The 17,940-nt window shown below is 44.6% G+C and overlaps 1 protein-coding gene across 2 annotated transcripts in view; it reads right to left on the bottom strand.

The window, feature by feature from the left end:
* Nucleotides 1–9,992: 9,992 nt before the first annotated feature.
* LOC106573605 (serine/threonine-protein kinase STK11) overlaps nucleotides 9,993–17,940 on the bottom strand; it is a 41,972-nt gene continuing 34,024 nt past the window's right edge. For both annotated transcript variants that reach the window (XM_014148796.2, XM_014148797.2), the window contains 2 exons: nucleotides 14,266–14,546; nucleotides 9,993–10,557 (listed from right to left, as the gene is read on the bottom strand). In XM_014148796.2, the coding sequence (XP_014004271.1) occupies nucleotides 14,308–14,546 (239 nt within the window). In that variant the 3' untranslated portion in view covers nucleotides 9,993–10,557; nucleotides 14,266–14,307. The remainder of the gene's footprint in view (nucleotides 10,558–14,265; nucleotides 14,547–17,940) is intronic.

Raw genomic sequence — 17,940 nt, 5'->3', positions numbered from 1 at the left:
CGCTTACACTCGCTTATGCCCTTGGGGGAATCCCCGCGCCATATCTGTCGTCGGTCCAAATGATTAGCCAAGCAAGGGAAGTTTGCAACGTAAGCCCCTCAGCCCTTGTTTTTAATGGAGTTTGCGAATGTACAATTATGTTCACTTTGGGGCCTGAAATGCCTCAAAATTCAATTTGCGATGATTGTACATCCTCTAAGAAAAGTCAGTCAAAACTTAAAACCTCAACGTCAATATGGAGTCAACATACAAGTGTAGGTAAAAACGAATGTAAATAAGTTAAATTGTGCTACTAATGCACATGGCGGAACAAACACATCTCGTAAAAGTAATGATGTTTTTGTTTGGTTATCTTTCGGAAATTGTACAAATAAAACATTTTCCTCCTAAATAACCGTGACCAGAAAGATCACAATGTAGGGAAGTTCAACACATTTGCAAAGCACATGACATTGGTGCATTGCAATTCAGTGGTTCGTGGACAACATGCTAATACCATTGCAAGTCATGGTGACCACTTGTAATCACAGCGGCTGCAAACATCAGACATCAGATGTGTGTATGGGCGTCATGAGAGTGCTCTGTGTCTGACTCTTGTACTGTGTGTGTGTGTGTGTGTGTGTGTGTGTGTGCGTGTGTGTGTGCGTGTGTGCGTGTGTGCGTGCGTGCGTGCGTGCGTGCGTGCGTGCGTGCGCCTGTCTTCGTACTTGTGTGTGTCACCACAGGTTAGAGGTAGAGGTGGTGGTGGAACCCAGCTGCAGCAGGGGCCAGGGGCTGGAGGTGATCGGCTTGTCCCCGGAGCCCCAGGACGAGGCAGCGAGCCTGGGGGACTGTAGACAGGAAAGCTCGGCATCAGACCACCAGGCCCTGTACAGAGACATCTGGACACTCCGGGCCTCCCTGGAGCAGTACGGCTCCTCAGACCAGATCAACAACAACGACAGGGACTCTGTCCGCAGCGATGCTGACAGTGTCTGCTCTCTGAGGGGGCAGACCAAGAGGGGGGGGCTGCCCAGTTACCTCTTCCAGGACATCGGGGATGGGCCCGAGGGGGATGTGGAGCTGCCCATGGATGAAGGGATGGGAGAGAAGGAGAAAGGGGGGAAGCAGGACAGTGTGAAGTCAGAGAGGGGCAGTGACGGGGAGTCAGGGAACCGTAAGTTAATGCAGATGGACAGTGGCTATATGTCTATAGAGGCTCCATCACGGGCGCCAGAGGAGCTGAGACTGTTTGGCAGTAGTGGCAGCAGTGGCAGTATAGACAGGTCGGCCTTGGAGAAGAGACACTACTTCACCAGTGCAGGGCGCACTGGCACGGTGGTCGAGAGCTTCGAGGCCCGCATCTTCGAGGAAGAGCCAGACGAGGAGACGCCGGCGGGTGCAATGGGCGGCATGACCATAGAAACGGCCAGGTCTCCCCTGGGCTGGTCTCCGTACGGTCAGATGTTCACCCCGCGAGAGGTGCAGCCACACCCCCACCCCCCCTTATTAATTCACCACCGTGACTACAGCATCGACGAGAAGACAGACGCGCTCTTCCACGAGTTCCTCCGCCACGACCCCCAGTTTGACCAGCAGGAGACGCCGAAGAAACATCGCTCGCGCATCCACCTCCGCAAGCAGTGGCAGCGCCACAAGCAGTACAGTGACCCAGGCGTTCGCTACCAGTACCACTCCTTTGAGAGGCAGCGGAACCCCCTCCGACGAGGCGATAGCGTCAACTACCCGCTGGACACAGGCTACCACAGCACGCTTCCACGCATCATCAGTGCGCCTGACGAGGAGGCCAGCGAGGGGACCCCCAGCACCCCCCAGACGCCCAAGGCTGAGGCAGTGGTGGCGGGAGGGGCAGAAAGTGCTGAGGTGGAGGAAGGAGACAGGAGAGAGAGTCCCAGCAGTAGCTGTGGCAGTAGCACCGTGACCATCACAGACGACAAAGGGATGGCGTCCTGTTCCCCTCCCCCTGTCCCGGAGAGAGATGGTCTGCTAGAGGAGCAGCCCGACCCCCAGGAGGACACTAGGCAGGCAGAACACCCCCTTGAGCCACCTGATGAGCCCCCCCAGCCCCCTGAGAAGGGCTACGGCCCACAGACCATCACAGCCGAGCTGACGGACAAGCTGAGCGCCACCCTGGATGAGCGGCTGTACACGGGCCTGCGACGGACAAAGGACCCGACGGCGGTGACTGAGTGTATGGTGACAGTCACTCACGCCTCCCCCGACCACAGCCCAGTGTAGCATGTCTCCAGTCCTCCACCACTCCTCCCTGATCTTTGTGTTTGATTTGATTTCAGTCTGCGCCAGGTAACTGCGATGTCTCTGTATCTGTCTGAATTAGCATGTTCCAGACCCGTAACATGAAAACAGGCTACACTATACAGTATCATGTAGACTAGCTGAAGAATCCACCCCTAGATAGTGTCTACAGTACCGTGGTGTCTCTGACTGCTATGATTCCTTTCTCCTCTGAGAGAAGTGACGATGTTAAAGGGACACGCCACTCAAACTATCTTTTGGTAATTTTTTTTCATTAGTCCACTGTTGATACAGTACCAAAATGTTTAGCATGTGTCACTGGCCACATCATCATGATGACACTTTGCTTCTTGAAAGGCCAATAACATTTTGGGACTGTATAAATCATGAATCAGTCGATTAATGGAAAAAAGTTGAATAATTATGGATTCTTTTGGGGGGGGGGTGGATTTTCCCTTTAAGAGCCAGTATGCCCACTGCTCTAGTCTATCCACTGTGAAACCAGGTGCTATTAAACATCTAAAGATCTGGATACAAACTTTACCTGGGCCCTATAGACCAGTCCTGGCTGAATATCAAAATAGGTTTATCTATGTTTCCATGACTTTTTCATCACTTAATTTGTTACATATGGCTCCGGATATATGTTGTCTTTGGCCATTGACATATGTCATATTCTTTCCATGTGGCATTTTGACTCTTGAAGTCATCATAATTGTTTTACAAATGATTAGGTATCCCTGATATTTTTTTGAAGCCACATTTCACATTGTCCACATATTAGTTTGAACATGTTTCTCGGGACATATGAATATAGTAATCTACTACTTCAGTACCGTATTGGTCATTAATTGAAGCAATTCCGTAAATTGTAATGTATGATTGAATGTTTTCGTACAGATTTCTGTTGAATCTTGATGTAATTGAATCAGAATCTATGGTACTAGGAACAGATGACAGTCCACCATGAATTTGATGGAGAAGATGAATTGTTTCTCATACGCTGTCATTAAATGGATATGACGCGGGCCGAGGCTCTCCTAATTTGGACACTGACTATATTACAGCATTTATATAATTACAGCCTCATCATATCCACTCTGGATCAGAGCATTATCCTTCATCAAATGTCCCTGTCGCTGAATGTCTGGACTCATGTTTCTATTCAAAGATGTTCTTAAAGGGGAAAACTGCTTTCCAGAAAAGTTATGGTTGTTAGGACATGTTGTTCAATGCCATTGTATTTATTGTTGACAGATTTGATTTAAATGTGTCTATGCTCGTTTTATATTTCCTCTGCTTGTGACAATAAGTGGCTTACAGGAGGCCAGGGTGAGAGTTAAATTCCAGGTTTTTGACTAATTTCTGTGTCAGAAAAACCTAGTCTGCAAATAGAGGGATCGCAGTAGTGTTACTGACAACTCTGTTAGGAGCACATATCAAAGGCAGGCTCCCTTGGCCTCCCCCAACAGTGTTGGTTAGTGCAGGTCTATAGCTGTAACAGTTTAAATTAAGGCTTTGAATGGGACCAAGGTTGCTCTCGCAGACATTTGCGTTAATTGAATTTCTTCATGCTTTCTCGTGCATGGGTTCACCGAACAGGCTTTTTTTGTTTGCTTATATTCTGTTGTTTCCCCCTCCTTCTCCTGTGAAAGTAGACAACGCAGCAGCGATCCCCCTGGGCTATAAGGACTGCACTTCCAAACCAGAACAAATTCCACATTTTCTCCTCTGACTTCCTCTGTATAGACTTTGCCACCCAATGCTGCCATTCAAGTATAACCGCATTATCAGATTATGTTTTATGGGCCAAAAGAAGGCAAGGAATGGCATGCCCATTCCAGAATTACCTTGGAAACTATTTTGCACTTAGCTGTGTAATGGCTGGGAGTGTGCTACTTCTCCCACATGCTACAGTCAGCAGCAGCAGCTCTGGCTCCCAGCTCTCTGACCCAAACTGTAAAAAAATCCAGTTGTTTTTACGGTAACTTACTGGCAGCCAGTTACCTGTAAGTTACTGTAATAAAAGGTACAGTATGTTATCGTAAATTCAAAAGAAACTTTGGTTTAACAGTACTGTAAACTTTATCCCCAGTTTCCTCAGAAGCTAGTTATTGCTTTACGTTCAGAGGAAAATGCTGCAGGAAAAGGTGCTGAATATGAATCAAAAAACGAAGGGGAGTCCCCCTCCCTTAGTAGTCCTCTCTGCTTGGTCTCTGGCTGAGGGTGTAACACAATTAAGATTAAGATCGCTTTATTGGTCAATTGTACACAAGGTCCAACCGAAATTTGACTTCTGATTTATCCCAACCCCTCCGAAAGATACGCATACAGATAACTGCCAAAATGATGGATTCAATGTATATTGAAAGCAGGTGCTTCTGAGTTAAACGATTAACATCCAAGCATGCTTAGGGTCATTTATCTGACTTGCCTAGTTAAATAAAGGTTAAATAACAATTTCAAATAAATGTATAAAAGTGCTGGGGAGGCCATTATTTTGGCTACCATGGAAACGCTCCCATAGAATGACAATGCCCCCATCCACAGGGCACGAGTGGTCACTGAATGGTTTGATGAGCAGGAAAACAATGTAAACCATATGCCATGGCCATCTCAGTCACTAGATCTCAACCCAATTTAACTCTTACAGTATGGGAGATTCTGGAGCAGCGCACGAAACAGTGTTTTCCACCACCATCAACAAAACACCAAATGGTGGTATTTCTCATGGAAGAATGGTGTCACATCCCTCCAATAGAGTTTCAGACACTTATAGAATCTATGCCAAGGTGCATTGAAGCTGTTCTGCCTCATGGTGGCCCAACGCCTTATTAAGACACTTTATGTTGGTGTTTCCTATGTTTTGGCAGTTACCTGTACACACACCCATACATACACACACACACACACATATATACATACATATGAATACATATATATATATATATATACACACACACACAGGTTGGAGCAGGGGGCTGCCACACTGGGCACCTGTGGAGCAGTTGTTGTGGGGGAGTTAAGTGCCTTGGTCAAGGGCACAACGGCAGGCAATGGCATCTAGGATTTGATATTAGCAACCCTTCAGTTGCTAACTCCGTTCCTGACAGATTTTTCCCAGCAGACCTGGGACTCAAACTGGCAACCCTCCAGATGCTGGCTCGCCTCTCTAACGGCTAGGCTACCTGCCATTGCAATAAAGATAGACATTTATGTAATTAGAAAAGAGGGAGATATTTCTAGCTGTCATTTCCCTATGTTTGGGTGTGATTGTGCTACTTCACAGCCCTGGGGAATCAGATCTGTTTCCTCTAACATGGAGATCAGACAGCTCCTTGTTATAGCAGAGTGGACTCACAGGCAGAAGGCACCTTCCCTCATTAGACAAACAATGGTCAAGATGAAAGGTGGTGAGAGGGCTTGAATTTGTCTTCTAGTGTGGAGAGGCTAGTGACTCCTTCACTTAGCCCACACATCAGTGCACATTACGTCACCATGGGAAACCCAGGGGCTTCACGTTTCAGCACCATTTTGTGTCATTACCAGGTGCCTTTATGGAGGTGTTGGAACATCATCAAGGAAGGAAAAAGGCCAATCCTTCAGCCAGTCACCTTAGGAACAAACAAGATCAGATGCCTTTGAGGTTACTGGTTACTTAGCATTCTCTGATTATTGTCAGAAATTAGAGGAATAGTGCATAATTTCTGCCATTTAGTTGAATTGATGGAAGAAAGGGGGTGAAAACTCCAACTTAATGAAAAAGACTAGAGGGGCGAACAAATTAGTACATTTGTACAAAAATGTACTTTGTTGTGAGATACAAGCACAATGTTGGAGGAGCTAATGTAGTCTATGCCTTTTATTAGGTGTAGACGTAACTGGAGGAGATAATGTAGTCTATGCCTTTTATTAGGTGTAGACGTAACTGGAGGAGATAATGTAGTCTATGTCTTTTATTAGGTGTAGACATAACTGGAGGAGATAATGTAGTCTATGTCTTTTATTAGGTGTAGACGTAACTGGGGACACTGGTCAAATACTTTTTGTATACTAACAAGTAGCCTGTCCAATGCATTGGTGCATAGGTTTGCATGACAATTAACCATTTTAATACATATCGCCATGTTTCTCAGAACTACTGTACCAAATGATTCCATGGTTGTTGGTCGACACTTTGTTTGAGGCAGAACATAGACATTTAAATCAGCACTGGTACTTCTAGAGGTTTTGTATTCTATGACATCTACCTTTGTTTAGGAGTCATGCAATGCTAACTGATATGCTATGATTGTGAGATTTATTTCCATGAAAGAAAAATATATTTCTGTATTCCTGCTTGTTAGTTATTACTGCTCAATTTCTCAAAGAACTAGTTAAAAAAGTAGAGCTTTATAAACAACTTAGCCTTTGTTGACCCAGACCTATTTGAGCCTTGAGGGACCAAACAATTTAAAATGTTATTTTGGGGTTTTCCAATCAGTAAATAAATGAATGAAGCATTAATGATTGTGGTTTGTCTCATTTCAACCTTTTAATGGTACTCAGAGGAAAAAGAAGAGGAGGACGAGAAGAGGAGAAAGGCAAAATGACTGCAACGCTTTCCTTTAACCTCCCTCACTTCTTTCTCCCATCTTTCCTTCCCACTCCAGTGTGTTGTTCCCTCCAGGTGTTGAGGGTCGACACATGTTGTTACGTTACAGCCTTATTGTAAAATTGATTAAAATATCATGTTCTCATCAATCTACACACAATACCCCATAATGACAAAGAGAAAACAGTTTTTTTAGAAATTTCAGCAAATTTAAAAAACAGAAATACCTTATTTACCTAAGTATTCAGACCCTTTGCTATGAGACTCGAAATTGAGCTCAGGTGCATCCTGTTTCCATTGATCATCCATTGAGATGTTTCTACAACTTGGAGTCCACTTGTGGTAAATTCAATTGATTTGACATGATTTGGAAAGGCACACGCCTGTCTATGTAAGGTCCCACAGTTGACAGTGCATGTCAGAGCAAAAACCAAGCCATGAGGTTGAATTGTTCGTAGAGCTCCGAGACAGGATTGTGTCGAGGTACAGATCTGCAACATTGAAGGTCCCCAAGAACACAGTGGCCTCCATCATTCTTCAATGGAAGGAGTTTGGAACCACCAAGAAGACTCTTCCTAGAGCTGGCCACCCGGCCTAACTGAGAAATCGGGGGAGAAGGGCCTTGGTCAGGGAGGTGACCAAGAACCCGATGGTCACTCTGACAGAACTCCAGAGTTCCTATGTGGAGATGGGAGAACCTTCCAGAAGGACAACCATCTCTGCAGCATTCCAACAATCAGGTCTTTATGGTAGAGTGGCCAAACGGAAGCCACCCCTCAGTAAAATGCACATGACAGCCGGCTTGGAGTTTGCCAAAAGGCACCTAAAGGACTCTCAGACCATGAGAAACAAGATTCTCTGGTCTGATGAAACCATGATACAGAGTACAGAGATCCTTGATGAGAACCTATTCCAGAGTGCTCAGGACCTCAGACTGAGCACTCCAACAGGACAATGACCCTAACAGCCAAGATAATGCAGAAGTGGCTTCAGGACAAGTCTCTGAATGTCCTTGAGTGGCCCAGCCAGAGCCTGGACTTGAACCCAACCGAACATCTCTGGAGAGACCTTAAAATAGCTGTGCAGCGACGCTCCCCATCCAATCTTCCAGAGCTTGCGAGGATCTGCAGAAAATAATGGGAGAACCTCCCCAAATACAGGTGTGCCAAGCTTGTAGCGTCATACCCAAGAATACTTGAGGCTGTAATCGCTGCCAAAGGTGCAAAGTACTGAGTAAAGGGTCTGAATACTTATGTAAATGTGTTATTTCATTTTTTTATTTTTTTGTTGACATTTGCAAAAATGTCTAAACCTGTGTTTGGTTTGTCATTATGGGGTATTGTGTGTAGATTGATGAGGAAAAAAAACGATTTAATACATTTTACAATAAGGGTGTAACGTAACAAAATGTGGAAAAAGTCAAGGGATCTGAAAACTTTCCGAATGCACTGTATGCACCAGAGCCAAAGCACATCAATTAATGATGATTCCACAGTGATAAGGATTCCCTGTCTATAGCAGAGCGGAGGGAAAGTATGGTAGCAGTCTCAGGCAATCAAATTCAGATTTATTTCTCACTAATTGGTCTTTTAACCAATCAGATCAGCTCTGGAAAAGAGCTGATGTGAAAACATCTGATGTGATTGGTCAAAAGACCAATTAGTGGAAAAAAATTGGGCTGCTTGTTTAAACCCAGCCCATAAGAACCTTATAACCATCAATATCAGCAAATATGACAGAATGATAAATGCCAGCATTCAATCAGATTCCCTGATAGGTTATTTTAATCAATGGAGTAAATCTTAGTCACATTATCACTATAATAAATAATAAACCACTAGCACTAGGGTTGCTAAACTACTGGTAATTTACCAATTTACCATTTACCGGAATCTTCAGTAATTAATAGAATCTATGGTAACTTTTAAAACATGTATTCATATATACTATTCATTTATTATATCTGTTTATATTGTCCATGAGTTTCTAGTAGATAAACCATACTGTATGATTTAAGAAAAATAGCCAAATTAATTTAAAAAGCATCTAGTCAACAATGGCATTATTTAAAATTAACACTGGAACTCTTGCAACGGTTGACTTTTTTCACAACTGCCACCAATTTGGCGCCAAAACATTTCAAACAAAGACATATTTCTATAAATAAATAAAAGTGCACAAAAAAAAGGATATTTCATGCTGAGACCCTCATATTTAAACACCAATGGTATTCACTAAGTTGATGGTTTATATTTAGGATAATATTTTACAGCTTTGACATTCTATTTTTTTTTAATTTTAGAATCATCTTATTTGATTATTTTATATATTCTATATTTGATAGAGCCACAGAGGGCCAGAGATAATTACACCACACCTGTTATAATCTGAATAACCCAAAAAGGCCTCTAGATATCTGATAAAATTCCCCAAAAACTTTAAAGTTACCAAAATGATGGTCGTTTACTGGTAAACTTAGAAAGATTTCAGTAATAAACCCTCCCTTTGCAACCCTAGACTAGCACTAATGTGTGGATTTATTTACCACCCTACAGCAAAGCTATAACTTCTGTTCTTTCCATTTTGCTCTTAGTTTTATTGAAAATCTATTGTTGCATAGTTTGAGAAGCATGTTGGGTCTGTGTGAAGATTCCTCTGTTGTGCTCCAGTTCAGGATAAAGTAACACCCTGGATCAATACCTTGGCCAGGCCAGTTCTACTAAAACAAGCCCGTCACAGCAGGAGCCACATATCATCTTATCAAAGTAGGCTGCAGCCAACCCTCCCACCAGCCAATAGACCAGTAAGAATAATACATCAAAGTCAAGGTGAAGCGATCTGCAGTACAGTGCTGTGCCTCTAGAGCAGCCTGCAGGGTTGACTGCAACAGCACACTCATGTAACCAATTACAGCTGTTCTTTAAAGAAGCTGGAGAAGTGAAAAGCAGACCAAATGAATTTATGTCAGTGAAATGTCATAAGGTTTGTAATCTCGCCCATCAGTCAGCTCTCTTTCTCTCTCTCTCTGAACCTAGAAATTGAGCCTGGGGACTAAAGTTTCAAACTGCCTATTGTTTGATTGACCAGATACATTTATAATACAGCCACAAATAAAGAGAAATCACTGAAGAAACACAGCTGGTGAGGTTGGGGTGCGTTTTATATAAATAATAATGATAAACATATTGTGGGGAATAAAACCCTGAAACAAAACCCAGACGCAAAATTAAAAACCAAGCCAAGACATTCCTGAATAGTTATGTATGCTTGGAGTATCTATAGATCCCTTTCTTTTATCCTGCATAGCATGCAGTTTATGCATTTTATATCAATTATCATTATTATTACCAATATTGTAATTTATTGAAATGATCAATGTCATTCAATACACATCACGATGTGCGCTTTAATACAGAGTAACTGTAGGATAAACAGTGTAGTAGTCTAAAACGAGCTACATTAATACAGAGGGATCCCAGAATATGATTTGCAGAGAGGGGGAAGACCTAGTCCTCCTACCCTCTTCTTCATTTCTTTCTGGTGCTTCACTCTTGGATCATCATCATCATCGTTATGTTGTCAGTCTTCAGACAGGCAGATCATGTGAAACAAACCACTGTAGTGCAGCATGTCCTGCTATCGCATCCTGTAGGCCAGGCTGTCAAAACATGAATCTCCCCAACATCAGGGAGCAGGGAATTAGAGACCTACGAGGGAATCAAAACACACAATTAGCTCAAGACTTTTACAGTATTACTCAGTCAGTCATTTAACATTTACACAATACAGTTAGAGATGTCTGAATAATGGAGGATTCACATAGTATTACAGTCTATGACACCAATGGAACCAAGGTTTTATGGATAGTGTCCTGCATCTGTATCTGTCAGCCATTCAGTTGGCGCTGTAAGCCTCCCTGTGGCCACTCTCAGTGAGTGGGATGCCGCCCACACAGAATCAGCCAGCGTGACACGCAGAGACGGATGTGGAGGATTTCCCTCTGTGAACCAACCAGGCAGCAGGCTGTTACCGCTGGACTTTCTGTCAGGCAGCAGGCTGTTACTGCTGGAATCTGCTGGACGTTCTGTCAGGCAGCAGGCTGTTACTGCTGGACCTTTCTGTCAGGCAGCAGGCTGTTACTGCTGGACCTTTCTGTCAGGCAGCAGGCTGTTACTGCTGGACCTTTCTGTCAGGCAGCAGGCTGTTACTGCTGGACCTTTCTGTCAGGCAGCAGGCTGTTACTGCTGGACTTTGTCAGGCAGCAGGCTGTTACTGCTGGACTTTGTCAGGCAGCAGGCTGTTACTGCTGGACTTTGTCAGGCAGCAGGCTGTTACTGCTGGACTTTGTCAGGCAGCAGGCTGTTACTGCTGGAATCTGCTGGACTTTGTCAGAAAGTAAGCTCCAGACTGCAGCCAGGACCTCGATCAGTCCGACTTTTACCAAACACAATATCCTGTCCAGTCCATTACGCCCAGTCTCAGCCGGGCTGTGAGTCATTCATTGCACAAACTAATATAGATTGGATGGTGTCCCCCTCCTCCCCCACGTCCTCCATTCCACCCTTCTCTCCCTTATTGTGAAAAGGCTTCTCAGTATTCTCGGATGTCTCTTGGATGATGCTGTGGAGGAGTGATCACCCTCTCCCCCTCGGCAGACTGCGTGGGAGATGCCTGCATGCCGATGACTCAGAAAGGATGCCGCTCGGCTCGTTGCTGCTATTGGACAGCTATTCCATTTCTCACTGATTAGCTGTGGTCCCAGATCCATCCATGTGACTGACGGCAAAAAACAAGTTGGAGATGATGTCATCTTATCAGTCACACTCAATTACATACAGTACTGTAGATGATGTGGCATTTCAAATATGACAATACAATTAGTTCTCCGGTCTATTTGATTTTAACTCATTATTTTTGAACAAATAGTCAGACAAATCGTTTTTTTCCATATAGCACCATCACAATGTTGTAAACTATGATAAAATGGCCAAAAACATGTGGGTTAGGAAGGAATATTCTTGTCAGAAGTATTCTTCAATCAGCATCAGAATCCCCTATTGGTTCGGGTGATGGTGTGAGGGTATTTGTGTTGGAACACAATGCATTTGTATGATCCTGTTAACCAGGCAGGGGTACAGCAGCACATTTGATGGGATCCTTAATTTCTCCTTCAGAAAGAGGAATGTGAGGCGTGAGGCAGGGGGAGCTTGTTAAAGAGTCAGAGCGCGTACTCAGGAATGACTCATAGAAAGACACTGAGGGAGAGAAAGAAAGGAGTGAGAGAGGAAGAAAGAGAGGAACCCACATGAATAAGCAGGTACCACAGGGAGAACACGGAGAGAGGGAAAGAGAAAAAATAAAAAGGGCCGACAGAGAGAGAAAAATGTATAGAAAAAGAGGGAGAGAAGAGAAAACCCTCGAAAAAGCTGATTATGCTACATCTCCTTTCCACACAGTCCGCCCACACACTCCTCCTCTCCTCTTCGACTCCTCTGCATCCATACAGAGCATCAGCGTCAGTCAGGGCTCTTCCTGCCTCCCCCACCCCTCTCAGTACCCTAAACTGCGTCATCCAGCCCCCATTCAGGCTCTCCACCAAACCAGCCTGCCTCTCCTCTTCTCTCTCCCTGGAGACACCCAGGCAGCACCACTCCACTGTTCTATTTGGCTCCATAATTACACTCACACTCTTCTGGCCTGTTGTTTACATTGAGCGGCTGAGAAGAAAGAAATCAAGGCACTGATGGATAATTACTCCAGGCAGACTAAATCAGAATCTTATTTCCCTGATATGTTGGGTGGGGGCATACATTTTCAATTAGCTGTATGTTTCAGTAGGGGATCAAGGGATCAGTTCATCCTTGTATTTGTATTTATTGAGGATCTCAGAGAAGAGAACATCTCAGATAAGACAACATCTTAGTTGGATTAAGTAGCATCATCATCTCAAGGTCACTGTCACGCCCTGACCATAGAGAGCCCTCGGTTCTCTATGGTGTTTAGGACAGAGCATGACTAGGGGGGTGTTCTAGTCATTCATTTTCTATGTTGCTGGTTTGTATGGTTCCCAATTAGAGGCAGCTGGTAATCGTTGCCTCTAATTGGGGATCATATATAGGAAGCCCTTTCTCCCACCTGCTTTGTGGGATATCGTTTTGTTTAGTGCATTGTGTGCTACGAACGGCACATTCATTTTGGTCTTTGTTGTTTCACTTTGAAATAGAATATGTGGAATACGCTGCGCTTTGGTCCCGTCCTTCCGACGAGCGTGACAGAATATCCCACCAACGCAGGACCAAGCAGCGTGTTATGGAGGTTAAGGAGTTTTGGACATGGGAGGAAATCATGTCCGGATGTGAGACCCTTCCTTGGAAGGAGACACCAAGGAAGGTGGAAAGACAGCGACGATGCTGGGGAGGGGGGGCACGAGGGGTGGTCGGTGGAGCAGCGGAGAGTGGAAGAGCGGGTCATCAGTCCGGTGCCATCTGTGCCAGCTCCCCGCACCCGCCCTGAGGTGCGTGTCACCAGTAAGGTGCCACCTGTGCCGGCTACACGCACCAGGCCTCCAGTGCGCCTCCCCAGTCCCGCTCCAAGGCCGGAGCCTTCCTCTGCGCCGGTGCCCAGTCCAGGCACGGCGTTCAGCCCGGCGCCATGGCCGGATCCGGGACGGCGACCCGCACCGGAGTCACCACCGACACTAGTCACCCCCCCTACCCTCCCCATTTGGTTTCAGGTTTTGCGGCCGGAGTCCGCACCTTTGGGGGGGGTTCTCTATGGTGTTGTAGGTCTGGCCGTGACTAGGGGGTGTTCTAGTCAATTATATTTCTATGTTTGGGTTTGAGTATGGTTCCCAATAGAGGCAGCTGATTATCGTTGTCTCTAATTGGGGATCATACTTAAGGAGTCCCTGTTCACACCTGCATTGTGGGATATTGTTTTTGTGTTAGTGTGTTGAGCGCTACGACTTCACGTTCATTGCATGTTTGTTATTTTCTTAGTTTCACTGTATATTAAAGAACTCAACTCACGCTGCGCCTTGGTCCGTCCTTTCCGACGAGCGTGACAGTCACAGAATCAGTCCCAAAGGGTGTCTCCATACCCTTAAGTAATAAGGCACGAGGGGGTGTGATATATGGCCAATATACCACGGCTAAGGGCTGTTCTTATGCACAACACGGAGTGCGTGGATATATTGGCCATATACCACAAACCCCCGAGGTGCCTTATTGCTATTATAAACTGGTTACCAACAATTAGAGCAGTAACAAGAAATGTTTTGTCACACCTGTGGTATACGCGCTGATATACCACGGTTGTCAGCCAATCAGCATTCAGGGCTCGAACCACCCAATTTATAATTAGATGTAGACCACAACATTGTACAGGTGTCCTGTATGACTACTCCTTCTCCTCACCTGTCCAGTGTGTGTTCAGGGCTGGGGGTCTCGGGGCTGCTCTCACTGCTGCTTACAGTTGGACAGCTTGCGGATGTGGCTGTAGGTGGACACTCCTTTGCGTGAGGGGTTGGAGGAGGAGCTGGAGAGGCGTTCTGATCGGGACCTGGTTCTGCTGGTGGTTGGGTAGTGGTCCTGGTCTGTCTCTGTGCCGCTCACACACAGGGTCCTGAGCCCCAGGCCCGGCCCCACACACCCACCCTGGTACCCGTTCTGCTCCAGCCCGTCCTCATGCACCCGTCCTGGGGAGAAGACACAGAGAGGCAGGGGTTAGAGGTCAGCGGTCTGAGATGGCTCACTAGAGAAACATACAGTATGCTGTCAGCCATCTTGTTAAGACTCCGGGTAGAAGTCGGCTTTATGCACAAATCTAGGATCAGCTTACTCCCCCAAACCATTAGGGGGAAATGACAAATTGACATTAGATCTGTGTCAGATACTGTAAGTGTCTAGTAGGAGAAACTTTTCCTTCTCACCTCCACACACTGTTAGAAACAGGTCAGAGTAATCAAGATAATGTGGGAGGTGAGCACAGAGCAGCATTGAACAACAGTTTGTAGACAGACAGAAAGTCCTGGGAGACTTGCTAAATGTAAGCCTATTTTTACTGTGTGCTTTTACAAAATGTAGGCTTATTTTTAACTTGTGCTTCTGTGGTTTGCATTTTTACAGAGATGGTTGATGACAGGCACTTTTGACTAACTGGCTAATTTCTAAGATTCTTTTATTAGGACATTTTGCATACAGATAAAACGCTGCATTCACAAACACAAGAAAAAGCACATTCACACATTAACTGTCGATGAAAATTAAAATGTCTCGCCTACAGAGAATATATTTAATTTCAAAGTGTTTCATGCTATTTTTGTGCTCTTCACTGTGTGAAAGCACAACCCAAAACAGCCCGCTTCATTTACAGCTGATATAGTTCTTCTGGAGTAAAAAAACTAAATAAAAACCCACTTGCCAAATCAAACCCTCCAGTAGCAAACAGTTTTTCCACTAGCACAGAGCACAGCTATCTACATATAGGGCCAGTTTCTCCTGACACAGATTAACACTAGTCCTAAACTAAAAATCATGTTCAATTGAGATTTTTCATTGAAAAAGTGTTTTATTGGCCAAGACTAGACTTGTGTCCTAGTAAACCGTCCCCTAGTGTAGAGTAGCTGATCCAAACTGAAGTTGTTCAACAACAGAACTTCAGACAGGAAACCCACGTATTAGATGACAATACATGTGGTCTTGGCATTAGGCTCTGCTCCTTCAGGGGAGCTTACTGCCAGAGCAATGCATCAATTATTACCATTATTAATCAACTACAGGCAGTGATTGAGATATATACCAATCCCCCTCTGAGAAGAAAAGCAGCCAAACAGGAGCAGGCTGGGGTACAGGTGAGCTAACAGAAAACAGACTAGTATAGAGAGTAGCAGTAGTTAACAGCAGCAGCAATAAGCAGCTGGTTTCACTTCATTATAGAGAGCAGAACATGTTACATCTGTCAGTCATCTGTTGCTTGAGGAACCAAGATTACAAAGTGTCTAACAGGTAAGTAAAATATGCCAAGTAGAAATAGGAAAATAAAACTCAAACTACATGACATTAATAATGATGAGTCATGATTTTTCATGAATTGGGCGATGAGTTGGCCTGATGTGAACACAAAGCACCAGATGACTAAAGCCACACGCATAACAACAATCATCCCCTTAATTAATCAAAATGTACATCCACACATTATTAGACTTGTTCAATCAGAAATCCAAGCACTCTGGGCATTCTCAGCAAATGAAGACCAGCTAAATGAAGTCAGTCTGGGCGCGCTCTCTCTTCCTTTATCCCCGTGAAGCTGTCGACACTGGGATTACTGATTAGCCTGGGCCATAAATAAGTAATCAAAGGCAGCACAGTGACACTCGGGTTGTCCTCATCAAACTCCCCGTCACAGCGCCTCTCTACCATCCTTGACTCACGACTCTAACAGTGGCTGACCTGTAAAGACCTGCATCTGCCACCCCCTCTTTGACGACAGCAAAGGTGACAAAAGAAAAGGTAGAATCATACAGTGTCAGAGCGAGAGGGAGGAAAGGAGGGAGAGAAGGAAGAGGGAGGGATATACAGTGCAAGTGTGACTAAACTGACCGCAGCGGGATGACTCACCCAGTTGCCATGGCAACTTAAACACTTGCTACTCTCTAATCGGCAATTTCAAACTGCTGCTTCTGGAGCCGGCGAGCGGAGGGAGGAGGGGGGGTGTATGTTTGCGGAAATCATTGAAATAAGTGGTGGTGGTGTTGTGTGTGGGCACAAACTGAGCAAGAAAGGCTTATACGGGGGTCACAAACCAGGACGTTTGACGTCAAATACACCACAGGCCATATGCACACCTCCCTCTCTTTCTCAAAAACACCTCACCGCTCTAATGTAGTCAAGCTATGGCTCCCTCTATAGTGGGATGCATTGTTGCACAGTAAGAGTTGGTGTTCCTGGGGTGGTTTTTAGTCTCTAGATAAGCAGCGGTGGTATACTGAGCTTCCCTACACACATATAAACCCCTTAGGAATTCTAAAACCTCTTAATGCTTCAGCCTTCAGCGGAATGACAAAGAGAGAGAGAGCGAGAGAGAGATACAGAGATAGACAGATATGGATTAATGGAGGAATGATGAAGAATACTGTGTGTTGTGCAGTATAGGAGGCTCAGACTGGGGAGGAGTTGGGCTGGAAAATAGATTACTATATGAACAAATTTAAACTCAATTGAATTTGCACATTTCTATCACACTTCTACATACTCACATTGTAGTTCTTCTTTCTCCCAAATCAGCCTCCCAACAGGCATTGCCCTACAAAGCCACGCTAGTACAAATTATTGTGATTCCAGTTATTTTTAAGCTCTATTCTACATGTTTTAACAGCCACAGCATGGCACAGAGAGCAAACACAACAGACTGACGGCAGCAAGGGAAAATGAAAGTATAGTGGGTATAATTTCACAAATACCTTCCACAGGCCGGCCAACAGCGGAAGCAGCGGTGAATCAAATCGAAAATACAAATAATCTTTTTGTGCTTCCCTTTGAAGGGGAGAGGTGGGAATGACATTTTCCCCCAACATAAACAAGATTCAGGTTTAAATGGGCTTAACTTTGAATAATTGGCAACACATAATGCACAAGAAACCCCAGCAGACAAATGACAAAATAAAAGACTGCTGTGTAGGGGAGGAAAGGTAATTGAGGGAAAGAAGAAATACGTGATGGATAGTCTCTCTCCATGTTGTCCTCATGTAATTGGGTAAGGCCAGATTGGACACGTTATCACAGTTCAAACAAGCTCATAAAACTCTATTGTGGAAAGATGAATAATGTCATCTACTTGAAAGCTAATATAATAAAACAATTTCCATCACTTCTTATCTCTAATATAAGACAAGAAAGAAAAACTAGGAATGATTGAATGAGTTTTGATTTTGAAATTCACTGTTATCAGAGAGGAGGCAGTTTGGGCAGTCTTTTATATGGTTTGGGCAGTCTTTTATATGGTTTGGGCAGTCTTTTACTTTTATGGGTGACAGCGTAGCCTAGTGGTTAGAGCATTGGACTCGTAACCGAAAGGTTGCAAGTTCAAATCCC

Source organism: Salmo salar, chromosome ssa16 (assembly GCF_905237065.1).
Source record: "Salmo salar chromosome ssa16, Ssal_v3.1, whole genome shotgun sequence".
Taxonomy (NCBI): Eukaryota; Metazoa; Chordata; class Actinopteri; order Salmoniformes; family Salmonidae; genus Salmo; species Salmo salar.
Note: the sequence above shows the minus strand (reverse complement) of the source record. Positions and strands in the feature narration are given on the sequence as shown.